General features: G+C 40.8%; 1 protein-coding gene across 2 annotated transcripts in view; it reads left to right on the top strand.

The window, feature by feature from the left end:
• The window catches only part of LOC149323624 (very low-density lipoprotein receptor-like), a 28,952-nt gene extending 1,631 nt beyond the window's left edge, over nt 1-27,321 (top strand). Inside the window, exons 2-19 of one of the 2 annotated variants that reach the window (XM_089490209.1) lie at nt 7,222-7,341; nt 9,450-9,572; nt 11,780-11,902; nt 13,392-13,772; nt 13,870-13,992; nt 15,093-15,215; nt 15,598-15,717; nt 15,808-15,933; nt 16,967-17,138; nt 18,138-18,362; nt 19,578-19,696; nt 20,110-20,249; nt 20,805-20,946; nt 22,367-22,516; nt 23,528-23,605; nt 25,111-25,191; nt 26,047-26,216; nt 26,714-27,321. In XM_089490209.1, coding sequence (XP_089346335.1) covers nt 7,222-7,341; nt 9,450-9,572; nt 11,780-11,902; nt 13,392-13,772; nt 13,870-13,992; nt 15,093-15,215; nt 15,598-15,717; nt 15,808-15,933; nt 16,967-17,138; nt 18,138-18,362; nt 19,578-19,696; nt 20,110-20,249; nt 20,805-20,946; nt 22,367-22,516; nt 23,528-23,605; nt 25,111-25,191; nt 26,047-26,216; nt 26,714-26,749 — 2,552 coding nt within the window. In that variant the 3' untranslated portion in view covers nt 26,750-27,321. The remainder of the gene's footprint in view (nt 1-7,221; nt 7,342-9,449; nt 9,573-11,779; nt 11,903-13,391; nt 13,773-13,869; nt 13,993-15,092; nt 15,216-15,597; nt 15,718-15,807; nt 15,934-16,966; nt 17,139-18,137; nt 18,363-19,577; nt 19,697-20,109; nt 20,250-20,804; nt 20,947-22,366; nt 22,517-23,527; nt 23,606-25,110; nt 25,192-26,046; nt 26,217-26,713) is intronic. The other variant, XM_089490215.1, reaches the window with a different exon arrangement.
• The last annotated feature ends 591 nt before the right edge of the window (nt 27,322-27,912 follow it).

Here is a 27,912-nt window from a genome sequence, read left to right as displayed (position 1 = left end):
AAGGTGTGACTCTTAAATTTCCCTGCACATGAGTCTGGTTTTGGTTTAGCTATTCGCCTAAGCTCTAGTCTCCTTTAATGTGAACTGCCACTGAGATACCTCAAGTTTACCTAGTATATCTTGAGCTGGATAGGTACAAGTAAGAGCCAGCATGATGCAGTGGTTTGAGGTTTGGACGACGACTCTGGAGATCAGGGTTCGAATCTCAGCTCAAGCATAAAATCCACATGGGGTGACCTTGGCTGAGTCACACACTCTCAGCCTCAGAGGATGGCATTGGCAACCCCCTCTGAATAAACATGCCATGGAAACCCTATGATAGGTTCACATTAGGAAAGGCATGCAACAACAGCAAATAGGTACAAGTGATGCACATAGGCTGATGGTAGTTAGCCATATTAGTCATTAGTGTGCTTAATTTGTTTGGCTATTAGCCTCTGAAAATAAGCTCTTCAAGAAGCAAACTTACTTGCCAAGGCTGTATTCTGCTGTATTGTGTCCTATCATTTTCTCTGTGTGGTTGCTGCATGAGCATGTTATGTATGTAGCTCTTCTTTAGCCTTATTCAGCCACCAAGTCCACAGTGGTTTCAACTACAAGCTGGCAGAAGTGTCCTAAAATGTACTGGTTATCTTGGCTCTTCTCCTAAACATCTTTGGATCAGTACACATAGTAAGCCAGAACAGCTATTACAATTCTTACCATGATATCTGTAATGCTTGGAAGACACACATCTTCACTGACCTGAAGACTGAAGTACTACAGTACTTTTATTTACTAGACAATATGCGGTCATAGATAAAGCATGGGCATGACTCTCTGAAGCAGCATCTTTTCTGTGTTTGTTTGTGGTAAGGAAGAGCTGTGTCACAAGGCTCTTCCAAAGTCTGGACTTCAGTCAAATGAGAAGAGTATAGCTGTTCCTTCATATATGATTATCTTTTAAAACAGGGATCCCCAGACTTTTGAGCACATATGGAAATATGAAAAACTTACAGGACACCCATTGACGGCCTTGGGGACATGACAGGCGATAGTGGGGCTCTTTTTCTTCTAGGCATCTAAGCTCTATATGGATAGAAGTGTGGTCCTATAGACAACCACCACCTTCACTTCTTAGGAATGCCTACAGGCCAGTGTTAATTCACCTAACTTTAAAAAAAAGGACGGGCACACGAACATGAGATGTTGTGGTGCCCACAGATATCATATAATAGAGACTCATAGTGAAATAAACTAATTTCTGATGTAGCTGTAATCCAGAGATGGGAGACCTGTGATCCACCAGATGTTTTTGGACTCCTTAGCCAGCATGGGGATGATGAGTTAGGGGCCAGCAACATCTGGAAGGTTGCAGGTTTCCCACACCTGCTTTAGTCACTGTAGTACACGCTAAAAGAGTGTCAGGTTTGTGGGTACGGAAGGGTCATTGTAGACTATTGAACTGGCTGTATATAGTTGAAAAGAATGTACAGTACCACAGCTAAAAGTGTACATAAGCATGAATTAATCTGCATCTTATTTGCAGATGAATGTTTCAATACATTGTAATAGTAAGTAATAAGAGCCTGGAGTTTGGAAATGAACTTGTGGGGTAGCCTTTGCGTGAATGCCTCTCCCTTTCTGGGAGCCCTTGGGCCTCCCCCCCCCCTTGCATCTGCCACCAACCTAACCCATAATGACTTTAAGGGAACTACTCTGAGAAGATTTACTACATAAACTTCCATCTAGACTTTGCGGATAGTAATTTATCATGGTGGCCTAGTATTCGACTTGGAAAACAAAGCAAAACACCTCTTTTTGTAGTTGTGAATACAGTAACGTGTTGGTTAAGTGGCCCAAACTCTCTATAAAGTTTTTTGCAGTTAGGATGCAGAAGCAATGTACTCCAAATTTGTATTTAAATGAACGTAGTCTTCCTGCTCTTCAGGCATTGATGTATTTGGTGGCCAATAACTCAGATAGCTTGAAGAGGGAGTTAGAGGGATAAGGCTAACAATGACTGCTAATCATGATAGGTATAAATTTCTCCCAGCATCAGAAGCGGCCTGTGTCAATACCACTAGCTACAGAGCACAAACACAATTCTGCTATACCCGTGCCCTGTTTGTGTAGGGTTGCCATAAGTCAGGACCTCCAAACCGGGAAAAATGTAGGACAAAATTTTCAAATGTAGGACACTTTATAAAAATGGAGGATGCACAAAAAAATTGATTATTTTTTTTTTTAAATCATATAAATGCATGTTGCTTAGGCGTGATCAAAATGGAGGACATTTGGCATTATTCCTAGACAGATGGCAGAAATGTGCTTCCCTTTCTGGCCAAAAACCAGAAGAGGAGTGGAAGAAGCAGAGGAGGAGGAGGAAGAGGAGAAGAAGAAAAGGAGGAAGAAGAGGAGGAGGAAGAGGGGGAAAGGAGGAGGAGGAAGAAGAGGAAGAAAAAGGGGAGGAAGAGGGGAAGGATGAGGTGGAGAAGAAGAGGAGGAAGGAGAAGATGAAGAAGAAGGGGAGGAGGAGGAGGAAGAGGACAGGAGGAAGAAGAAGAAGAGGCAAGGAAGAAGAGGAGGAGGAGGAAGATGAAGAAGAAGAGGAAGAGGAGAGGAGGCAGAAGAAGAGGAGGAGGAGAAAGAAGAGGAAAGGCTCTTTCCCCTGCCTGGCCGCCTCCCTGGCCAGTGGAGGAGGCGGAAAGGCAGCAGAAAAGGGCCCCGCCGAGGCGAGACTCTTTCCCGCTACCAGGCTGCCTCCCTCACCGGCGGAGGAGGCGGAAAGGCAGCGGAAAAGGGCCCCGCCGAGGCGAGACTCTTTCCCACTGCCAGGCTGCCTCCCTCACCGGCAGAGGAGGCGGAAAGGCAGCAGGAAAGGGCCCCGCCGAGGCAAGACCCTTTCCCTCTGCCAGGCCGCCTCCCTCACCGAGGGAGACCCTTTCCCTGCCTGGCGTCCATCGCGGGGGGATCCCGGGGGCGGGGCCAAACTGGGGCGGGACCGTGCGGACCCGCCCCAAACCGAGAAAGTCCCGCACCCTGGCAGGATATGGCAACCCTATGTTTGTGGCCTTCAGTATAGGCAGATGACCACAAGAGGAGCAGAATGTTAGTTTTGTTGGTCTGCCATTGGCCTGATCCAGCTCAGATCCTGTGACATGTTTGTTCTTCTAAAACAGTGATTCCCAAACTTTGGTCCTCCACATGTTTTGGACTTCAGATCCCAGGATTCCTGACTGTTGGCCAGGTTGGCTGGGGCTTCTGGGAGCTGAAGTCCAAGACAACTGGAGGTCTACGGTTTGGGAATCCGTGTTCTAAAATATAATGATTTGAGCAACCAGGTTTACCATAAAATTGTCCTCTGAGGGAATCCTGCTTAAGTTTGGGATGTTAAAGCATTCAGGGTTTCCCCATTAAGGTTAAAAATAGAGCTCTGGAAACCTGAGATTCTAATTTGTAGCTTCATTAAACTTGAGGTCTGTGCCACTTTAAGTACTTCCATTTAACCTTGGGACAGCACCTTTATCTTGAAATGTTAACCAGTCTAGTTAATACTTGTCACAGTGGGAATGTCTTTGGTGTTGCTAATATTTAAAAATGCTCAACTCCTAACTTAGATTGTCTGCCAAAGTTCTATAGGTGGGACTCTGCCTCAGTTTTTTTTTCTTTTTCATGTCTCTCCCGTTCGCTATCTTAGTAGGAAATGCAATGCGACCAGAAAAGTATCCCTCTGTACTTGGTGATCGAGAGAAGCAAGGTCTTGTACTTGAGTGCTTGTCAGGGGTTGACTTGAAAAGCACTTGGTGTTTTAGTGAGGGCTAAAAATACACAGTGCTCTGCTAACCTTGAAGTGACAAAAGTAAACATCTAAATGATGCAACAAATTAGAGGAGTCTTGCATCATGCTACACTTCCTTGGCCTTTTAAAATGCCTTTATTGTGTTTCATTGTGTTTCAGGATAGCTGAGAGTGACTACATGTGCTTGAAGAGAAGTGTATTATCGCCCTTCAGATTAGTTTAGCAAAGGGAAGAAGGGAGTAAACACTTTGGGGTGGAGCATAATTGCTCACTTCCTGGGATCAACACGTCTTTTCTCAGAGTGCTGCACAGTGGGATGCATGCTTGCTTGGAGTTCCCTTGTGCCCATGGAGGTAGGCAACTGTGGCAGAGCCTGGGCACTTTCATCCTTTGGCACCCTTAGGTGCCATGCAGTCTTCTCATAAATGGCAGAAAAATTGTGAAAATCGCAATCCAGAAATGTCTGGAAGCCTGTGTCTATTTTTTTTAAAAGTGGTATTTTTTAATGATATAAACAGAGTTTGTTATGTGTCCATCCAGTCTATCCCATAACTTGTTTAAATTGCTTCCAAACAAAGCAATTCACTCCCTGTCTTTCTGTTTTTTCTTTGTTTCCTTGTTTCTTTTTTCTTCATGGTTTGTTTGTTGTTGCTGCTTGGCTAGGAAAGGTGTGCTGACGGCAAAGGCTAAATATCTCACAGAACTACAAATCCCAGAATTCCATATCACTGAGCCATGGCAGTTAAAGCAGTGTCAAACTGCATTAACTTTCCAGTATAGTTGCAGCCATGGTTAGTCAGGTCCTATATGATCTCTTTGCATTCTGATGCAGACTAACATAACTATGCTTATTAATACTGTTTGGGGAAAGCAACCATACACTGGACAGTCATTGCTGTCTCACAGCTTTGTAAGAGCTGAACAAAAGGAACTTCTCCACATAATGGGATATTAACTTCTTCTGAACTTCTAAGGTGATGGGGAAGGGTCACTGATTGGAGCACATCCTTTGGATGCAGGAAGTCCCAAGTTCGGTATTAAGTAGGGCTGAGAAAGGCTTGTTTTGAACCATGGATTGACTCCCAGTCATGTTGGTGCTACTGAACTTGATGTTCTCAGGGAGTATAAGTAGCTTGTTATGTTCATATATGTGACTGATTAGCCACAACGATACAGCTAACACACTACTTTTTCTTCTTCAATACAGTTTCTCTCAGAGTAGCACTCTTTGAATCATTGTTTGCTGGTCCCTAGGAAGTTTTCATGAAGGATATAAAACAGTTGGACTGAATGAACAATATAGTATTGGTCTCTGGTACACATGGGGTGGGGTTGGATTGCCAGTCCCTATATCAGGGAAGCATTCATTTAAACTAACAGGCAAGAAACTAACACCTAATGCAGTTGTACGCTGGATAAGCCATAGTTATACTATTGTAACCTTGTAAATGGTGATGGTTCACAGTTGCTCCACTAATGCTTGTACTCCATGCTTGCTGCTAAACAGTGCCAAGATAGCCAGAATGTAACCCTATATGCGCTGTACACTTTGCACACATTGGTTTATCTAGACTTAGGGAGTTTCTTACAATGGATGGAAAATCCCTGTCCAGTTTGTAGAACAAGCAGCATGTTATGCAAATTATGCAAACATTTACAGGTTCTAAGTTCAAAAATGCAAGTTGCTTATGCACTTCAGAATAGCTGAAATAGCCCATAAGAATGCTGCTTGCTGGAGACTGTACACAACAAATACCCCTTTCTGATGTGGAACTTTAAAGAGATTGTAGCAATAAACCCAAATCTCACACACCAATAAGCAGGGGTTGTAGTGTTCTCTTCGTTCTTGGCCCATCCAGACACACAGAGAAAAACATTAGGATGAAGTTTTCAGAAGTGTCAGCTAATTAAAAAAAACAGTTTAATACTAAAAACTTACTTTTACTGGATCCCTGACATTGCTCAGTTTTCTCCATTATCACCTGTTGTTTTCTTATGCATCTGCAAAACCTTAATTCTTCTTTTGCGTTTAAAAAGTAATGAATATAATGGTCCTGTAAACTAGGGTTGGCAGCAAGTAGGTCTTGATAGACTGATCTGGGTGATGTGCCTTAGATTGTGACTCCCAACCATTTATACCAATAATAGCAACAAAGTGAATTTTCAGTGCCAAGTTAAACTGCTGATGTAGAGCTGGTTAGGAGTAACTAGGAATAGATTTCTGATAGACTATGAGGATTGGGAAGGAAAAAAATGAATCATACACAAAATTACATTCTATAGACTAAGAAAGAGGTAGGTTCTCTTTGCCCTGGGTCCTGTATCCTGGGAATGGTGCTGTAGATAAGATGACTCTGGTACTTTGAGTCATAGTTCTGAGAAATTCTGCCTCTCTGGGTCAGCATTGCCCATGAAACGGTTGCTTTTGGTTTCTGTCTCCTCCTTTTTTAGAATTCAAAATTCTCAAATTTTAGTGTTTTCATCATGAAAAACAGTTGTATAGCGACAAGACAAGCAAACCTCTTCTAGAATTATGCATACTTCACCTGCCAGTGGCCTGGTCTTTTATGCTACATTGCACTGCATAAATAATGCAGTTTGACACGGCCTTAATTGCCATGGCTCAGTGCTATAGAATTCTGGGATTTGTAGTTTGTTGTTACACCAGAGCTCTCTGGCGGAGAAGGCTAAATATCTTGCAAAACTACAAACCCCTGAATTCCATAGCATTGCACCATGATAGTGAAAATAATGTCAGCTGCATTATTTCTGCAGTGTAGACACAGCCATAGAACACACTAAAAATGAATGACAACCCAAATGTTATCCTGCTTAGTCATGTGAAGTCATTCAAACAACCATTGAGGTGGTTAATAATCCTGGTTAATAATGAATGGCAAAAGTGCTATCTAGAGGGGTCTACTTGCCCCAACACACTAATCCTCCATTGGCTTGTATAGGGGCAGCCTTGGTTTTGTTCATATCTTCTTACCAATCTCAGGCAAGGCAATAAATAAATCAAACTAGTTGCTATTTCCAGAAGAGTAAAATTACTTTAGTTCTGTGACAACTGAAAGTACTAGGGGGCTGTAATATCAGTCCTGGTATTGGATGCAGTGAGAGCCAGTGTGGCTTCTAGGGTTCGAATCCCCACTGAACCATGGAAACCCACTGGTTGATCTTGGACAAGTCGTACTCTCTTAGCCTCAAATGATGGCAATGACAAACCTCCTCTGAAGAAAGTTGCCAAGAAAACCCTGTGATAGGATCACCATAAATTGGAAACAGCTTGAAAGCACGTAACAGTAACAACTACTACAACAAAACTAGATACTGTACAATCATGCATTCTCCATTTGAAAGAATGCATTTCATTTGGCCTTCCTGTTATTCTGCCTCAGGTCTACAACATCTAATTGTAGCCTATTTCTCAATTCAAGGTACAAGAGTAAAATGTGATGAAAATCAATTCCAGTGTCAAAATGGCCGCTGCATAACTCTGGTGTGGAGGTGTGATGGAGATGAAGATTGTTCTGATGGCAGTGATGAACTAAACTGCGGTAAGGACTTGCATGGCTGCTGAACCACTGTGGGTAGTAAAGTAGCTCAGCAAATATTTCACCATACCTCTGATATGCTCTGTCTGAGCTTATTTAGCTGACAGAAAACCATAGAGAGCAAAATGATTGCAAAAATTGATTTCTTTTTTAACAAACTTATCAAAGCATCCATCCATATAAAAAGAGTATGAGAATGTTACTCATAATCCATGCTTTTAGGCACTGGACTATTGGTTTCACTAAAGGCTAACTATGGAGTGCCTAATGTTCAAAACCAACCAAGTTCTGCTTAATTTGCTGTGTTAGATTAAGCTGACATGTAGTAGACAATAAATCACAGTATACTAAAGAAAAGGGCAGTAATTTATAGATTGGATTAACTTTCATTAGGTTTACAAATGTATGTCTACATACATACAACATCAGCGAAGTGAATTCGCACATTAGCGTCCTTTGGACTGCAATCCACTGGGATTTGGTTCCAGGACCTCTCAAGGATACCGAAATCTATGGATGCTCAAGTCCCAATAAATACAATGGTTTAATGAAATGGCATCCTTTATGTCAAACAGCAAAATCAAGATTTGCTTTTTTTGGAATTTATATATTTTGGGAATATTTTCAGGTTGTGGATGGTTAAATCTAATGATACAAAGGGATGACTGTATCAGAACATCCAGCTTTGCAAATCTCACATCATTCTTCCCCCACCCCCTTTGTAACTAATGTATCTTTTGCCGTGCCCACATGAACTCCATGAGCTTTTCTGTTTAGCAGAGTACTTTTGCATTAATACCTTAGGTAGGAAATGCCTTCTCTTTGCAAAGTGTTAGAATGGAATAGGTTGGTATCTCTCCAAGCAAGGGTGTGCAACATCCATAGGTGTAGATGTGAGTTTTCTTCCCATGGAGCCCTCTAAGAGATACATGGACTGCCAGAATGCAAAAAAAAAAACAAAAAAAAAAACCGGAACACCCTGGAAGTTCTGAAAAATAAGTATTAATGTTAAACAGTTCAGAGGAACTTCAAGCTATATGAAGGATGAACTGCTGTTATCCAGACATAGGTGGGCTGTAGAGTATAGAGGACTCGGGAGCCATAAAAACAACCTTGAGGGGCTGCATGTGACTCCGGGGTGCACTTTGTCCACCTCTGTCATGAAGCAATGAGGCTGTGAAATTTTGCCAAGTTCTAGTGCAGTGGCACCCCCCCAGTCAATCTGCTAGAACTGGGCCGTATCCCCTACAAGGTCTGGCTTTCCCACCTAACATCCTTAACCTGTTTGTCCTTTGGTATTCATTTCCCAATGTTCTGTGTGGAGAAAAGGAAATAAACTGAAATGGTATGTATTGTTAAAACATCTGCTTTGAATTCTACAATTAGGGACACTAAGAAGCATGAAATGATGCAAACTATTTAATTGGCCTGAGCCAGTGTGGTATAGTGGTTGAGTGTTGGACTAGATCTCCATAGAATAAGGTTCAAATCCCTGCTCAGCCATGGAAAATCACTGGGTAATCTTGGGAAAGTCATATTTTCTTGGTCTCAGAGAAAGGCAAGCCCCCTCTGAATAAATCTTGCCAAGAAAACCCTGTGATAGATTTGCTTTAGGGTTGCCATAAGTTGAAATGACTTGAAGGCACATAACAGCACATTTCAGCTGGGTATGTGCTAACTCAAATATGTGGTTGTATGTGCAAAAGTAGTATCTCTTGTTCTTGAGATCTAGTGATACCACTGCATCCAATTACCTTTTGGTTTTCCCTGCTTCTTGTCCTGTAAAGGCTCAACTGATTGCCACTCTTTGGAATCCCTTTAAAATGCAAGAGGGTGTGGAGATTCAAAAGCAAGATTAATTAAAGCAATGAATATGAAGAATACAATTCCAAGTTGGTTTCATACACCTTCACTCAAATGAACCCATGTTATCATTGTTGAAAATTATTCCTTTAAAGAAAATACACCTTAGTTAAGTGGTGTTACTAAGCATCTGTTGGTACAATGACTATGTTTGTAGTCTCTTTTGATAACTGTTAAGCAGAGTACTTGAAAGCATGTGCAGAATATTTTTGTACTTCACACAATGTAATAGTACTATTTCTTTGCAGTAAGAAAGACCTGTTCTGTGTCAGACTTTGTGTGCCGAAATGGACAGTGCATACCCAACAGATGGCATTGTGATGGAGATCCCGACTGTGAAGATGGCTCAGATGAACATTCTGAACTATGCTGTGAGTAAGCTTGCCTTCTGTGCTTCAAGGCAACTACTGACTCTTTCAGATTTTAAAACTGGAGCTAAGTGAAATATCAGTGTATTCTGCATGCCATTATTTCAGCTGTATGCTGTTAAAAACCTGTACAGTAGAACATTAAACCAAAAATGGGTTAGGCATGATGGAATAGGAGGTAGGTAGCAGGACTGAATTTAGAGACCAATCATGTGATCCATCTAGTCTGCCACCAGTTCTGCCACATTTTGTAGCCCAACACTAAGCTTCTGAAATTAATGAGAAAGATTGATTGGTGTATTAACTTCTAAACCTCATAAGGAAAACAAATTGTTGTATAGTGGGTCCTTGACATCCACTGGGGTTTGATTCCAGGACCCCCTGTGGATACCACAATCCGTGGATGCTCAAGTCCCATTAAGGACAATAGCATAGTAAAATGGTGCCCTTTACTGAAAATAAAAATACCAAGGTTTGCTTTTGGGAATTTTTATCTTTTAAAATATTTTCAACCTGTGGATGGTTAAATCTGTGGATAAAGAATCCATGGATCCGGAGAGCAAACTGCAGCTGTAACTAAAGGACTGGATGCCCAGATTGAAAATACAGATCCAGTGCTGCTTCTGCATGCTTAGGTAACAGTTGTGGGCACTGCCTTTGTACAGCAACTCCGTTCCTCTCTGTGGAAGTAGGATGTGGCTGCCTTCTCAGGCTTCTCTTGAAAAGCCCTCCACATTTACCAGTTTGACTTTTGCGGATTTGATATTCATTATTTGCTGCTGTCTCCACTGCTGCCCTATGCTATTTTTAATAGAGTCTGCAAACCTCGCAAGACTGAGAGACTGTGAACATGTGGCAAGGCTTGTAATTCCCTATTTAAAATGACATAGGGCAGCAGCAGAGGTGGCAGCAAAATCCCCATCAGTTGTCCACTTCTGCCTTGAGAAGCAACCCTGTTGCCTTGAAGTCATCCACATTGGGTTTTATCTGCAGATCTGACTTTTAGTGTTGTTAAATACAGTTTTTTGTGGGGGAAGGGGTAGAGTTATTCACAGTTTTTCCACTTTCACGGGGCTCCTGCGCCATAACCCAGCAAATGTGGAGGGCTGACTGTATTTGGAAACTACAGGTAGTGCAAAATGCAGCAGACTAAGTCCGTTTCGGGTGTTCGTTCTTCCCTCAAAACCATAAATGACTTATGGCCATAGTATCTGAGTCTCCTTTTATATACAGTGATGGCTATTGTTAATGAGCAGTGAATGTCCTTTTTCTTTAGTCCAAATGCTATATTAGCTATCCAGCATGCTGAATTAATTTTGCTGGTAGAATGCATCAATGCAGATAGCTCCTCTAATACTAAAGCTAAAACCTAGTGCAGGTTTACTGCTGCACCAACATGGAAGACATCAGCTGCTACTGGTTCCACATGGAACTGCCCAGAACTTATGTTCTTCACTGGAGACACTGTTCATGCCTGGACAATTGAGACAGTAACTGCTGTGTAGCAATGCCATGGAACTCCCTTCCCAAGGAGGTTAAGGTATATTAGATGGCTTATAAAAACCATACAGTTTTGCCAAAAACTTTACTGCTTGACTTTTAAACAGTATTTCTATTGTCCTGTTACATAGCTTTTATCAGTTCTGTTTAAAAAATTGTTTCAAACTGTTGAATTCTATTATCTTTATGGCTTTGTTGTGAATTACCCCAGGTATTAATTGAATGGACGGATGATTTTAAAATAGACTAGAGAAATAAAATATAAACATTTTATTGCCAAATAAGCTGGCATAATCTACTGCTTGTTTTAAAGGGCATTTGGTTCCACCATCTATAGTCTGCATTATTTGCTCAAGTGAACTTTTGAGTTGGCTTAAATATGTAAATACAGTTACAAATGTTAAACAAACAATACACCAAATCCATGTAAGATTAAATGAAGAGACTTTTTCCCTCCAGTGAACTCCCACCAAACCCTCCCTTAACAAAATCTTGACTAATAGATGGAAGGTGAGATAGAACAGCTAGGAGGCTTCCTTTTGAGCAGTTAGTTCTCAGAGATAGAGTAGCAGACAGCATTGAGTGAAGTATAATCTCACTTTACTTTCATGCATACCTATGCATTGAAGTTACATGAAACCTCAAGCTGCACTATCTGAACTGACTTGATTAGAAAGTTTCTAACTGAACTTTTGATCACTTCTCAATAGATACAAGAAAGTGTACAGTAGGTGAAATCAGCTGTGGTCCTCAATCAAGTCGGTGTATCCCAATGTCCTGGAAATGTGATGGTGAAAATGACTGTGGTGATGGTACAGATGAAGATGACTGTGGTAAGCTAGAGTCCTTAAGGGTGGAAGGGATGAGTTGGCCATCTAAGTCCTACTCTGGTCTTCTAATTTGTGCTAGGTAAACCACATTGTTAAATATCCAGTTATTAGACCTCCCGTTACTTCCTTTTTTATCATGGCTGGAAGTATTTTTAAATGTATATATTAGGCCCAGTTGATTGTCCTGTGATGTTTTTATCCTATTTATTATTATGCTGGCGATTTGCCATAATAAATTACAGTCGCCCCTCCAAGTCTGCAGACTTGAGATGCGCAGGCTTGAAAATTGGCGGAGGGGCAACCTCTATTAATGCCAATGGGGCGCGCATCCCACATGCAAGCACCCCATTGAAGTCTATGGGGCTTGAATGTGTGTGGGTTTTGTAACTTGTGGGGGGGGGGGGTCCGGAATGGATCCCTGTGAGTTCCAAGGGCCAACTGTAATTGTAAATCAGTTCTAAATTTGTTGGCAGCTTGCATGGATACAGGAAGCTCTCTTCTCCAGAAAGCTGCCCTCTACAGGGGTGACAAACAGCCAAAGGGGGGGGGGGCAAGACTAGAGGGCTTCTTTCAACTCTCCTTCACATGTTTACATGTATTACAACACCTGAAAAGGGGTCTAGACAGCTTCAGATCAAGCACCCAACATTTGAATTAGGAAGCATCCAGCCACACTAATGCACATGAAATATTGGCTTTAAAGTACTACAGGAGTTAACACTCAGTTCCTAATCTGGTTAAACTGCATTTCTACAGGCGAAACATGTAACCTCTTGAATTTAATAGGACTTTGGCAAATTCCTCATCAGTGTATCTGGGATTGCTGTGGCATCTCCATTAGATACACCACTAATCTTAAATGCATGGCTAGTACTGGATACTTTCTGATCAACATTAGGGCTTAGAAATACTGACAAAGTCAGCTTCCCCCAGTGGGCTACCACTCCCATCATTCCTCAGTTGAGAAGTGTAGTGCAGCATATTTGGAGAGCACCTATTATAGAAGGTTTGTGTAGATCACTAGGTGTACTGACAAAAAAAAATCACATCCTAATAATACCACATTCTATCATCATTGCCATTGCAGAGTAGAAACAACTGCTGCTTGGTCAGGAACTATAAGTCTGCAGTGAAATTATCTAAATAAGAAACTTTATTGCTTTAGATAGCATTTTTTCTCCCATAGTTTTCAGCTTGAATCACAACTAGTCACCATTACTTAATTTTAAAAATGCTGCTTCTGTCAAGAACACATTTGCTGCAGTACCAAATCCCAGATTAATTTAGGCCCTAGTTTAGATGGCAACTCAGTTATCTGGCAAGCCATAGTTAGTGCAGTGTTCAGTGATGAAAATCAAAGCAATAGATGACACTGCCCTCGGTGTAGCAGCAAACCTGATTAGTATAGTATTGCAAAACTCTGTTCCTGCTTCTCAGTGACTTATAAAGCAGTAGAGCTTGGTAAATCTAATTATTCTGTCTCTTCCCTTAGCCAATATAACGTGTAGTCCTGAAGAATTCACATGTGCCAATGGGCAGTGCATCTCAAAAGATTTTGCCTGCAATGGGCAAGAAGACTGCAGTGATGGTAGCGATGAGGTAGGCTGTTCAGCACCTACTTGTAGAGTAGGTGAGTTCCAGTGCAAAAGTGAAAGTGACACCTGTATCCCAGTTAACTGGGTGTGCGACGGTGAACCTGATTGTACTGACTGGTCAGACGAATCTCCAGAACAGTGTGGCCGCCAGCCTGTCCTTACCATGAAATGTGGAGAGAGTGAAATGCTATGTGATTCAGGAGATGAGTGTTTTCATAAGAAGTGGCGTTGTGATGGAGACACAGACTGCAAGGATGGAAGCGATGAGATCAATTGCCGTAAGTAACAATGACTGCATGCTGCCTTTGGAAGGCAAATGTTTGCTCATCGACCATCAGTTGGCTTAGTTCTTTAGCCTTCTCTTCCTTTTCCCAGCTTCTCGGACATGCAGGCCTGACCAATTCAAATGTGAGGATGGTAACTGTGTCCATGGGACCAGGCAGTGTAATGGTGTGAGGGACTGCATAGATGGCTCTGATGAAGTGAACTGTCAAACAGGTAACTGAATGGTGTCATAAACTGTGACCACCAGGTTACACAGGATTCTTCTCCTGGCTTTTCTTAAATAGTTTGAGGTTTTTCTTCCCTCAGAACTATTTTTCTAACCCTTGGTCCTCCCACTTTCTCCAACTTCTCTATTATTAAGTGTTTTTAATATTCTTGGTAGCATGTTTTGATGTTGTTACTTATGAATCACTTCAAGCCACTCCCCTTTGTACAAGAAGAAAATAATTTTTATTTACAGACAGAATTTATGATAGTATCTCCTTTGGTAGTTGAATCTCAAAGCTTGTTGTTACAACATGTACATCAGTTCACTTGTTACAGATTGACTTTGTTTCAGTTCACTCAATGACTTCAGTTACACTTCAAACTGAGTTTTATTTCTTTACACACACACTTTACCAAAGCTCATTCATTAGGGGTATAAATCCCGTGAAATCTAGCTTTCCTCATCAATCACAATATGGTGGATATGAGCTTCCCTTGACCGACTCTCCATTTCTCAAAGAACGTAAAACTTTAAACTGATTTCACAAGGCTTCTTTTGTCCTTTTAAAAGCTTTCCTCCCTATATGGGAGTCTGAATCCCCTTAAGGCTAAACCCTTTTCCTAACTGCACTCCTGGCAATTCTGTGACACACACACACACACTTTCTTAATGACTCCTCTCTCTTTTTATAGCTACTTATTAAGCAGCCCTCACCTTTTTGCCAGCATGTCTCCGATCAGCTGCTCTGAACATTCCATTTTGCCAGTGTCTCTCCACATAAACCAACGAAGACATTGGCTTGTGACCTCAAATTTTAGAGGCTATATTTCCTGTCCTGTTTCTCAGAGAAATGAGATTGTGGCTCTTAGAGGTTTCCTAGAAGGATGGCATCTCAGTAAGACTAACCTCTTGAGAAATATTTCTTTGGACTATTAACATCATTGTTCCTCAGTGTTTCTCCCTTTCTTCCTAAACTGGCGAGACAAGCAAATATTCAACAAACCCTAAAACTGATACTCGTAAAGAGCTAAGTCATATAGTGTGGCATTTTGAGTGGAGAAGAAACATTTCTTTTAACTTCCTCCTACTTTACTCCACCCTGCAGTTAATCAATGTACTGGGCCTGGAAAATTTAGGTGTAGAAGTGGAGAGTGCATAGAATCCAACAAAGTGTGCAACCAGAAACAGGACTGCAAAGACTGGAGTGATGAGCCTCTCAAACAATGCAGTAAGTAATAGGTAAAGTAGGTTGGATTGTTGACAGTGGTGAGCTCTGCCTTTACCTGGACTAGGTTTACTTTATTCTTTCGAACTAGCTGTTAACTCCCATGTTTGATGTGAGTGCTGTAGATATTAGTGCACTGAGCTGTATCGCACCTTCTGCATCCATTTTACAAGCCAACTTGTTTGCCACTAATAAAACCATGTCCATGCTCAAGCAGTCACATAGAATCCACCCTATTCACATTATTATCCTAAAACTGTCTCAGGTTCTAGTTTTTTATTTCAGAGAAATATTTCTGTATAGTGCCTCCTTCCTGAAAAATATAATCCTAAGTGCACAAAACAAATCTAAAGGACTGAATGGCATTTCTAATTCTTTCTTTCAGACATAAATGAATGCTTGGTGAACAATGGCGGCTGCTCTCATATCTGCAAAGACTTGGTTATAGGCTATGAATGTGATTGTCCTGCTGGTTTTGAATTGATAGACAGAAAAACATGTGGAGGTAAACATGCTAAAGCAGAATAAAAAGGTTTTGAAACTTAGCTTTGTACTGGGGTGCTGTGCTAAATACTAAGTACTGCTTCTCTTCTAGACATTGATGAATGCCAGAATCCTGGCATCTGCAGTCAAATCTGTATCAATACAAAACTGGGATACAAATGTGAATGTAGCCGTGGATACAGAATGGATCCACAAACTGGAGTATGCAAAGCAATTGGTAAGTAATTTGAGTGGTGTTGAAATATTGCAGCCTGTTGATTTCAGTGACCAGATTCTGTCACTAGAAAGCCATTACCAGGACATCTTGGACTGGTAGTCATTATTATCCTTGGGCCCTAAAAAGAGTTGGCACTTTCTGAAAATTTGGGAAGGGTTGTTGTCTCAGTGTTTCACTTTAGCGCCTTCTGAAGCTTAATCAGTTGGCATTTCAGCTTTTGAAATAGGTAATACCAATGAGGAGATACCTATACCTATAAAGCCCTACATGGCTTGGGTCCAGCGTACCTGAAGGAACACCTCCCATGCAATCCTTCCCGCACTGTCAGGTCCTCTGAGAAAAATCTCTTTCAGTCCAAGAAAACCAGACTGGTATCGACTTCCCAGAGGATGTTTTCTGTTGCTGCTCCAAAAGCCTGGAATGACCTGCTGAAGGAGATCCGTCATATAACATCTTTGGAGGCCTTTTAAAAGGCAATAAAAACGGATCTCTTCCAGCAGGCATTCCCAAATTGACCTCCTCGGAATGTTCACTCTCCAGTTGGGAATTATTGTTTTTAATGCTATTTTAAGGTGGTAGGGAGATAGGGAATTGGATTTTACATGCTTTGCTATGTTTTTACTTGTGGTTTGTTGTGTTCTATTTTTATTGTTCTTATGTTGGTTGTTACCTGCCATGATCCAATACAGGGAGAGGCGGGATACAAATTACTATTACTATTATTATTATTATTATTATTATCATTATTATTGAGCAGAGGTCTTAACTGAGCTATATGCCCATCAACTCAGGAATAGGCAGAGTTTGAAAAATATAGATTTTTAGACTCCAGCTCTCAGAATCCCTCATCCAGCATGGGCAGGGGATTCTAGGAATTGTTCGAAAGGGTAATATTTTCACTTTCTGGAAATAAGGGCCTGTGATTTCTAAGGTGCCTACTTCCAAATGTGTGTTCATGGTAGACTAATATTTAGCTTTAAGGCTTGATAGTCAACACTTTGTCTGGTAGCATTATATTAATCTGCTCTTTCAGGAGGAGAACCAAGCCTGCTCTTCACTAATCGTTGGAACATCAGGCAGTTTGCCCTAGAAAGACAGGACTACACACAACTAATAGGAGACCTCAGAAATGTTGTTGCTCTGGATGCTGACATGGCTGAGCACAAAATCATCTGGGCTGATGTTGGGCCAAATGCTATCCTTAGGTAAATGGACTCTGTACTATGTTGTATGGGCGGTAGCACCCGTGCATCTACTGGGAGATTACAAACTTCATAACTGTAGTGTTCACCTGTCATTCCTTTAAGCTGATTTGGCTCTCAACAACATACCGCATATGCCTTGTACTGCATATGCACTGTTTCTTGGCCCAAGGAAATATTGGTAACATCTGGTGTAGTTTGTGCTGGTCACACAGGAGATCTCTGTGCCCACATGGCTCCAGGGGGAGAACATACCACTTCCATGTTTTCTTGGTCCTACAGAGAAAATGGTTGGTACTGTGAAGCATGATCTCTAACACCCTTTGCAAAATGATGTGCTTGTCACAGTCTGCTAGCAACTAACAGTCAGTAATCTTGAGCATAGTCTTGATTGGGACACTGGCAATGTTTACAGTCAATTTACACTGGTACTCTGACTTGTGCTGACACTGTGGAGAGCTTTCCTTTTGTCACAGCATCACTAAAATGAGATACTAACAGTAGTTAATACTGCTTTGTTCCCACCTGCTCTTTTATCTGCCAGGTGTCTTTATTGCTGCTTGTGGGGAAAACTTAAAGATTTGTATTTATACATTTTACCTGTTGCTAGATCTGGAAGCAAATCCAGCTCAAATGCTTTTGGAATATACTTGACTAGACTCACTAGAAGTCAGGGTTGAGTGTCAAAACGGTGGCTTAGAAGTGTGGGCACTGAACATTATCTTAAGCTAAGCTTCTATACATGGTGGACAAATTATGGTGCTCTAGATAGACTGTACCTCCCATCATCCTTAGCCATTGTTGGCTATGATTGGCTGTCTGATGGAAGTTGCTGTGCATTTCACCAACATTTGTAGGGCCTCAGATTTCCCTCTTCCCCCTTTTCTAGACAAATTTGACTCTAGGGCTGACTTGTATCCAAATATGACAAGTTTTCACTATACTTTAAAAGATGAACATGCATCTACTAAAGACAACATTTAATGAAATCTTTCTTCCTAGTGCTTCACTTACCTCTAGTAATAGACCAGGACGACATTGGCGGATTATAGAAAATGTGCAGATTCCTGCAGGAATTGCAGTTGACTGGATTTACAAGAACATCTACTGGACTGACTCTTCTCTTAAAACAATATCTGTGGCTACTCTTAATGGTACTAAAAGGAAGGTCCTGTTTAACACTAACTTGAGAGAACCAGCTGCAATTGCTGTGGATCCACTTTCTGGGTAAGCACATGTTTGCATGCTTTCATGCACAGAAGTGTGTTTAAGTGTCTTTAGGCTGAGGTAATAGGACTAGCTTGCACAAAGGTGCAGTATTCCTGGAGGGTATTCACACACTGCACAGTTATAGCAATTTGATGCCACTTTAAGTGACATGGTTCTGTGGAATTCTGGCATATGTAGCTTGATGTTGAAATTATAATTCTCCGTTTCTCTTGAACTGCACCGCTAGGGTTCTCTAACTTTCAAGTACTTCATAAACCTACAGTCAGCCCACCATATCCATGGATTCAACCAACCATGGCTCAAAAATATTCACATACAAAAACTCCCAAAAGCAAACCTTGATTTTTCCCATTTAGTATATGGGACACAATTTTACTATGCTATTGTATATAATGAATTTGAGCATCCACAGATTTGGTTACCCACGGGAAATCCTGGAACCAAACCTCATCGGATACTGATGAAGCTATGGCTGTTACAGTGGAATCAAAGTGCTTTAATTTTGTAGAATATATTCTTGGAATTAGATCAGCAGCAGTGAAAAGCTCGTCCTACATACTTGTGAAATTGTTAGTAGAGAGCCGCCTCTTGGAATTATTTGAGGATTACACAGCCTAGCAATCCTAGAACAGGGCTAAGCAACTGCAGACCTCCAGGTGTTGCTTTTGGCAACTCCAAGCATTCCTTCCCACTAATTATGCTACCTAGGTTCACTGGGAATTGCAGTCCAACAACATCTGGAGGGCCACAATTGTCCACCCTTCCTAGAGCAAAGGTAGTAACCTTTCCCTCCAAGTATGGAGTAGCAAAGCCATGAAAGAAATGCTGACAAAAATACATGGGTAGAGGTTACTCTAGGAAGAATTGTTAGTAACCAGTATCCGGCTAATTGCCAATGATTCTGGTGTATCCCATGATAGTTTGTTAACAATAGCTGTGAGACATATAATGTAGGCATAGAACACCCTATTAGAGCAGAACAGTTATAAAGAAAAAGACATGTATGGATTAAATTTGTTCAAAGAGCACTTGGTGTACCTTGTGGTAATAACACAGTGCAAAAATGGTAGCTAGTTCTGTGTTCAGGCAACTTTTCATCAGAAAATAAACCATGATCAAAAGAAATACTAGTGCAAGTGCTAAGGAAGAAACGTGCATTGAATGAGGAAAGAGAGTAGACTTGTGACAGCTCTTACCTGGTTTCTCTTGCAGCTTCATGTATTGGTCTGATTGGGGTGAACCAGCCAAAATTGAAAAAGCAGGGATGAATGGACTTGACAGGCAGCAACTTGTGACAACAGATATTGAGAGGCCCAATGGGATTGCACTAGGTACATTAATGTTCTTCATACCACATTGGAATTCCTTATTTAAGGAATTCTTGGTGTTACTGATTTAATTGTGAAGATGCCTTAAGGGTATGAAAGCAAGTGGACTTTAAGATGAGTGATCTCCTTTCAGAATTCAATGATAAGGCCAATCATTTCCCTCTCATCCCAAATCAAGTCACTTTCCAGCCTTGGGGTGTTTGTCATGGCTTCTCAGTATTCCTTGCCATCTGTTTCTGGTGGTGCTAGGACTTTTGGTATGACTGTTTCCTGATGGCTTTCATTACCCATTATGTAGCCAAGAACAATGCTTCAGAACCTTCCTAGACATCCAGGCAATACAGTACAATAAAGGAAATTGGCAAGCTCTTGCCAAAATCTAACTCCAGCCTAAGGGTTTAAATGTCTCTTTCTAGATCGTGTGAAGAATCGTCTCTACTGGGTTGATTCTAAACTCCATAAGCTTTCCAGTGTGGATTTGAATGGTCAAGACCGCAGAATTGTGTTGGAATCTCATGAATTCCTTGCTCATCCTCTTGGTCTGACGATATTTGAGGTAAGGATTAAAACTCCCAGTTGGGAAGAGGAGAGTTTCGTGATAGCAGGTGTCATCCTATTGCAGAGTTGGAGCTTAGGAAGTTACTTTTTAAAAATATCCTCAAGGCCCCAAAAGTGGTTCGTTACTATTGCAGATTCAGTGTTGAAAAAGTTAAACATAGCTAATTTTTAAAACAACAGAATGCTACAGATCTGCTCTATGGTACAAAACATTTGTAAGGATTGAGGCCACACACCTCTATATCTAAAAGTAACTAAAAGCAGTTAGTTTCCTTCCAATGAGTGCATTTAGTTACCTTCCCTGTGTTATAACAAAATTAGTTATACCATAATTATTGCTAGAAGGAAATTGACATGTGACTTGTTTGTAACTAGTTACTTCCAAGGCCTAGGCAGCAAGGAGAACAACAAACCAAGTGAATAGTAACAGCTACACTTTTGAGATTTAGCACTCTGATTTGATCAAACTTAATTTTAATCAAGTACTCTTTGGTGTTCAGTAGCATACCCAGGAATAATCCTGCACTCTGAAATGATATTACCTTATTCCTAGGATACTGTCTATTGGACTGATGGTGAAAATGAAGCTGTTTACAGTGCAAATAAGTTCACAGGAGCAGAACTGGAGACAGTAGTAAACAACTTGTATGATGCTCGGGACATCATTGTGTATCATGAACTTGTACAACCATCAGGTAACGGTGGTGGGCCAGATAGCCTGGCAGATGGTGAAACCCATATTCAGATTGAATTATGCAGTTGAGAGGAATTATTTTGCCTAAACCAGGAGTGGTCAGACTTCGGACCTCTATGATTTACTTTAATTTTTCACTACAACCACAATATAATGGCACAAAATAAAACTTGTTCAAAAGACAGTACGCTGAAAACCTAAAAAAAATTTTGAGTGCCAAAGCTGAATGGTACATACAGTCATTCGATGCAGATCAACTTTTGCTTATTCCAACCTATGTTCCTTTTGAGAGCCAGTGCAGTGTAGTGATTTGAGTGTTGGAATCACTACATGGAAACCCATGGAAACCCACTGGGTGACCTTAGGCAAATCACATTCAGCCTCAGAGGGGGAGGCAAAGACAACCCCCCTCTGAAGAAATCCTCTCAAGTAGACCCTGTGATAGGCTCGCCTTAAGGTTGCCATAAGTTGGAAATGATCTGAAGGCGCACAACAACAACATTGTTCTTTGTAGGGCAGTGGTTCTCAACCTGTGGGTCACGACCCCTTTGAAGGTCAAACAACCCTTTCACAGGGGTCACGTAAGACCATCGGAAAACACATATTTCTGATGGTCTTAGGAACCAACACACCACAATTTTATAGTTGTAAGGTGCCACAACATGAGGAATTGTATTAAAGGGTCACAGCATTAGGAAGGTTGAGAACCACTGTTTTAGGGCTATAAATTAAGATGGAGGCATTTTATAGCTGCTTTTATTAAATGAATGAAAATCGTAGGGTTCCATCCAGGATTGTCATTCCACTGTTAAAACTGTTATCAATATAACATGGAGTGGTGGTTATTTTCTCTTCCCTTTGGGAATCCTCAGTCTGTTCCAGAGGATTAAAAACCCTATAGTAGGTTTTGTTTTTTGGAGTGGGGGGCACAACAGTCGGGAGGAAAATATTCCATTCTGCTAGCAGACTGTTGAATTTCACCCAGAAATCCTTTCAGACCTATAGAACACCATTTGTCAGTACACACATCTTTCTGCTTACCCTGAGCCTAACGTTCCTAAAGAAGCAAAATCTCTGGAGTCTTACATGGCTAGATTAACTAATTGGCTGCCCCACTCTTGGTATGTATAAACTTAAAGGTGGATTGCAGATGTTGACAAGTGTTCAAGGAGGTACATAGTATCCTACAATAGGATGATGGAGGGATGGGAGCACTCTCTTCCAGACCAACACATGTCCTGAGGGGGTTGTGCTGTTCCTGGGAGGGTCTTCAAGAACAGATCTCAGTTGAGAAGCCAAGAAAACATATATGGGGGACATCCTTCATAGCAATAGCTTCATTTGCCAAACAGGCCATGGCCTTGCCTTTAAAATTCCAATTTTCAGTGCTAAGTGACATGTTTGAAAATGTCTCCCCATAGGCAAGAACTGGTGTGAAGAAGATAACATGAAGAATGGAGGCTGTGGATATCTGTGCCTGCCTGCTCCCAAGATAAATGACCGTTCCCCAAAGTATACATGCACATGCCCTGATGGAGACACACTGCAAGATAATGGCTTAAGATGTAGAGGTACCAGTCATACTCTTTTTGGTGTACTGAAAATCAAGCTCACAAGCTATGCTCTGCCATTTCATGCATAAATGCTTGTCAGTGTGTTTGGCCTTGTCCATTAAATAACATTCTGACTACCTGGCTTCTTCGTATTCATGGATGCCATATGCTTTAAGTAGACATACATCAAAGCCAAACATCAGCCTGATCTACTAAAACTGATTCACGCCATAATAAAATAGCATCCCATTCACATTTGATTGCTACCTCTGCCTTATCTCTCCATCTGGAGAAGAAACTAGTCCTAACCTATAGGGGGAAATCACAGGTTTTAGATAAAATAGCAATATAGAGTCCTGAATTCCATAGTTTTTGATGAGTGTGTTAACTTGAATGTTAACACTAACACAGGCCTAGTGCAGCATCTCTGGCTAGAATGATAGTTTCCAGGCATTCTGAACTGCAGTTTTGACTCATTGTATAACTGTTTTGCAACCCACTATTCAATGGATCTCTTTGTCTTAGCTTCAAAACACACTGCAGAAATAATCCAGTCTCAGATCACTTGAACTGCCCTTGCCCAATGCTATGGAATTCTGCAAACTAGTTTTGTGAGACATTTAGTCTTTTCTGTCAGAGTTCTGGTGCCACAATAAACTACATTTCCCAAGATTCCCTAGCACTGAGTCAAGGTAATTAAAGTGGTCTCAAACTGGATTATTTCTGCAGTGTGTTTTGGAACCTAGGCTCCAGTCCTTTATTTTCAAACTATATTTGACTCCCAACTTTGCTTAAAATACCAAAATTGTTAAGGAACAAAGGGTTAGATGATTAGAGCCTGGACACTTTCTAACCATCCCAGAACCTAACTATAGACTGCAGCTTCATAGCACAGTAAATTTAACATATTGCAAACCAGGGCTAAGTAGAGATGCATGTTCATGCTCATCTGCTGTGGGTGTTACCACTGCTGCAAAGCAAGAACCCTGGTTCATCCAAAGCTTCAAAATTATTGATCTATAATTTCAGGTACAGGAACTGATGTGGCTAACACTGAGACAAAAGAGAACAGCAGAACAGAAAAACCACCTGGACCACTTTCTGGAGGTATTGGTCCTAATGCCAAGGCATTGTAAAATGTGTTGGTGGTATAGCTGGATGAATTAATGCAAACTTCAGACATCTGTAGCAGTGGTGGGCATGGCTTTTCTTCCCAAATTCTGGATGGGAATGGGGGGTATCCAGTATTTGATGATTCCTGAAGATTATTTTGAGTTCTTAAGCCAGAATGAATAGTCAGGAGGACTTGGTAAGGAAGGCTAAGTATACCCTAATGACTTGTTACAATTGTATTGTTTATGTCAGTTATTTGAAACAGCAAGCATTCTCTTACATTTTTATTTCCATTGAGACAAAGTAAAAGCAACAGTAAATCAAAGTTGGAAAAGTAGCATCAAAGTCCTATGGGGAAAGAGGTCCTAGCTACCTGCAGAGAAGCAGTCCCCACTCTTTAGATAAACTTCTTTGGGCAGCACCAACACTAACACAAAAAATGCCGTACCCTTTGTGCCCTTCTCCTACACTTATGTTTTCATGGGGATATGGAGCGGGGGCCTCAATAGAGGGTATCTTACAGGTTGGGCAATTTCATATGATTGGAAGTGGTTGTCAAGAATCTTGAGTCCCAAACCATTAAGGATTGGAAAGGTCAAAAAGCACTTTGAGCCCAGAAGCAATTATTAACCAGTACAGTTATTCAAGAATTGAGATTTCAAGCTGGTAACTTGCTGATGAGAATGTAACTCCCAATACTTTTCAGCAATGGTGTAGTGTTTTAAGTGTTGGACTATTAGGGTTCAAACCCCACTTGACCATGGAAACCCATTAGGTGTCAGAGGGAGGCAAACATCCTCTGAACAAATCTTGCCAAGAAAACGTGTGATAGTCACCATAAATCAGAAATATCTTGAAGGCACCAAAAAATTGTTCAGTAGCAATATTGTTGAGCCTTTCGCAGCTGTGACTAATTTCTCAAGGAACAAGCTATCGCTGGCCTTCCAGTCAGAAATGGATAGCAGGTAGTCCTAGTTTTCTATAGTGCCTAGCTATCAAAGAATAAGGCTGACGTCAGAAACACAGCCTAAGCTGACTTAAAGGAAGTATGTCATACAGGCTGGACACTTAACTGCTGAATCACCAGAACTCCCAGCTCATGTCCTGTCTGGATTAAATGTTCATCCCCTACATCTTAAGGCTAAACTGTATCAAGTAGTGTTAACTGGGTAAATCTTGGGTTTACAAAGTTGCCCCATAAACTGCAGAGGTTTTGTTCTGATTATGGTATGTGACACTACTTTACCAGTGTAATGATGGAATTGGCATACCATAATATATAGACCAGTGTTTTGTAATATAGGTGCTAGTAGGTTTGCTGCTTTGAGCAGAAAATAACAATTCTTAGCTGATCTGCTGTATACTTCTGGTCTTCAATAGTGTTTACATTCTTTAATAGGCAGAGCTGTACTTTGCATGTCAAAGCCTAATAGTATTTACTCAAGGTGCACTTGGCATTAAATAAAAATTGTTTTTAAAGTATAATTTTCTCTCTCTAGAACAAAATCAGAGTAGTCCAGTGACAGAAGAGCTGGCTTATTCTCAAAGTTCTTCAGCAGCTTGGGCAATTCTTCCTGTATGTAAGTATAAGTGCATTGTGATCAAAATAGGACAGTATTTCTCATCAAGGTAGACTTGACTTGATTGGCTCATTCAAGTCAGACTCAAGTTGCTTTGATAACTCAACTTGGACCCGATTCAGCACTGCATCAAGTCAACACTTGTTTATTTTTAACAACTAATTTGCTAGCCTAATTTAATCCAGAAACAGCAAACACGTTAGGGAATGGGTTTGAAGGGGGCATTGAAGTCTGCCCAGCAGCCTGCCCTTGGTACACATCAGACAAGCTTTTTAAAGCTTTTGAAAAGCTTTAGAAGAATCCTTCCACCTCAAGCCTATTGCCTAACATGTTTGCTGTTCCCCTCTGAATTTTTTTTAACTTAACCTTGTGCACCTCTTCTTGATTTTCTACCTATTAAAACTCTATCCCCCCACACACCATCACTGCCTCCTTTTTTTTCCTGTTAAAGTTGGCTCCCACACTTGAAAGTAACTTGCAAGGACTTGAGACTGGACTTGAAACATGAAGGTAGAGACTTGACTGGGAATAAAAAAACTGAATACATCACTGGTGTTTCTAGTGTATCTCCTTTCCTTGCTGCTATACATTTTGTTGGAGAAAATAGTAAATAGCTCAGTTAAACCTATACTCCAGAATGCTGTTCACATCCCTGCACATGCCTGCACTGGGATAAGGTAATCAGTGATTCTCAACCTTGGGTCCTCCAGAAGTTTTGGACTTTAGCTCCCAAAGGACTCAGCCAGTTTGATCAATATTTAAGAATTCTGGGAGTCTGAAGTCCAAAACATCTGGAGGGCCAAAGTCTAAGAAACACTGTTCTAGATGAATAAGTAACTTCTCAATTTCTTTTAGTATTCTTAGCAATGGCAGCAGCAGGCGGCTATTTCATGTGGCGTAATTGGCAACACAAAAACATGAAAAGTATGAATTTTGACAATCCAGTGTACTTGAAAACAACAGAAGAAGACCTTGCTATAGATATCGGAAGACACAGTGGTTCAGTGGGACACACATATCCTGCAGTAAGTGAACTCATTGTAGCTATAGCTAACTTCTAGCAAATGCCAGTTGAACTCTACCAGATATTTCTAGGTGATGCCTAAATTTAAAAAAAAAAAAACTCTTGAAAGCCATAGAATGCTTTATGTTCTTCATAGTCCCCAGCAGTCATTGTAATTAATACAGGCTTATTCTGGATCTTATGAACCTGATGAAGCTTCAGATCCCAAAGAAGTTCCCATAGCATTAATAGTAACAACATAGAAATGTCCCCAGTGTAAGGGGTCAGACCCATTTGAGGTTAACTTTAGCATCCTACATAAAAATGTCTTAACAAACAGCTATTTATTAGCAGACCCTTTACTCTTTAGGGGGAGGAGGAGGAAAATGGGATAAACAGTGCATAGTAATGCTGTCCGAATAACTGGCAAGAATTACTTTGTGCAGCCATAGAACTTTACAACATCAGATGGTTTGGATTACGCTGTCACCATAATGAATGTTTATCTCTTCTAAACAGATATCGGTTGTAAGCACAGATGATGATCTATCTTGAGTACTTGGGCAACCCCTTTTTAGTCTACTTGTGTTCTACACTTTTTGGATGGTAGCCAGACCAGTGGCTGAACAATTTCCTTCCCATCCTGGAAAAATGAAGACACATGTGGAACAAGTTCACAAAGACATTTTCATACAAAGTTGTGAACATCTGTCTACAACAATTCAGCTTTTAATAGTTACCGGTTACTTGTAACTCTTCAATAAGTATTGCCACCACTGGCCAAGTATAAAGCACTTTCCAAAAAGCCATATTGAAATAACAAGTGCTACAGAAGTACTACCTGTAAATAATTGTACAGGCCCAGTTGTAAATCTTCCTGAGCATAGTCTATTAAGCACTTTGGAAAAAAACATTTCAATGTAAATTATTGTACAATTTTTTTCAATGGTTGGGCAATGGCAATAGGAGAAAACGGGTTACTCAGATTAATTGCCAAAAATTTGTAAGACTTTAACTTTTGTATGAATTGTGAATTTGTCCTCCCTGAACCACCTAGAGGGGTGTGCAGAGGACAACTGCTCTGTATCAGAAACCACTGTAAATTTCAACACTGAAATAAAATTAAAGAAAAGCAAATCTCATGTACACAATTTACTGCCAAGATTACTGCACTATCCTCTTATTGTGCTGCTATTCCACTTTTGCTGCTCTGGCTGCCTCCTGTTGCAATTTGAAACTTGTAGTTCAGTGAGTTCAGAGAATTCTAAATGCCCCTCCTTAAACTGCAAATCCCAGAATGCAACAGGAAGCTGCCAGAGCAGTTAGCAGTGCTATAAGAGTGTAGTATGGTAATCTAGTATCTCTCTAAGATGATGCTGACATTCTTGAACATCGCTATTACTCTGTTGGGAGACATTTGTCTTGTTCTGAATACATGAGGACCCATAGAAATTGTAGCAACAAGCCTGAACTAAATTCTACTCTTTGCAACTAAAATCACCCACTTCTGCTTGACTTAATTTCTGGGGCACCTCAACTACATTTTGCATATACCATGTAGCCTTTATTTGAAATCAGGCCATTGCAAACATACATTTCAAATCTGATGCAAATTTGTCTAGCTGCTTCCAGGGGACAAAGTCTCCCAAAAGTGGATTTTGCACACACAATTTTAAGGCAGGCCATTCCAAGCATTCCCTCCAAATTGTAAATCCATC

The sequence above is a fragment of the Sceloporus occidentalis genome, unplaced genomic scaffold (genome assembly GCF_023333645.1).
Source record: "Sceloporus occidentalis isolate IW3139 unplaced genomic scaffold, rSceOcc1.0.p SCAF_1, whole genome shotgun sequence".
Classification (NCBI taxonomy): Eukaryota; Metazoa; Chordata; class Lepidosauria; order Squamata; family Phrynosomatidae; genus Sceloporus; species Sceloporus occidentalis.
The sequence above is the reverse complement of the archived record's forward strand: the minus strand, read 5'-3'. Positions and strand labels throughout refer to the sequence as shown.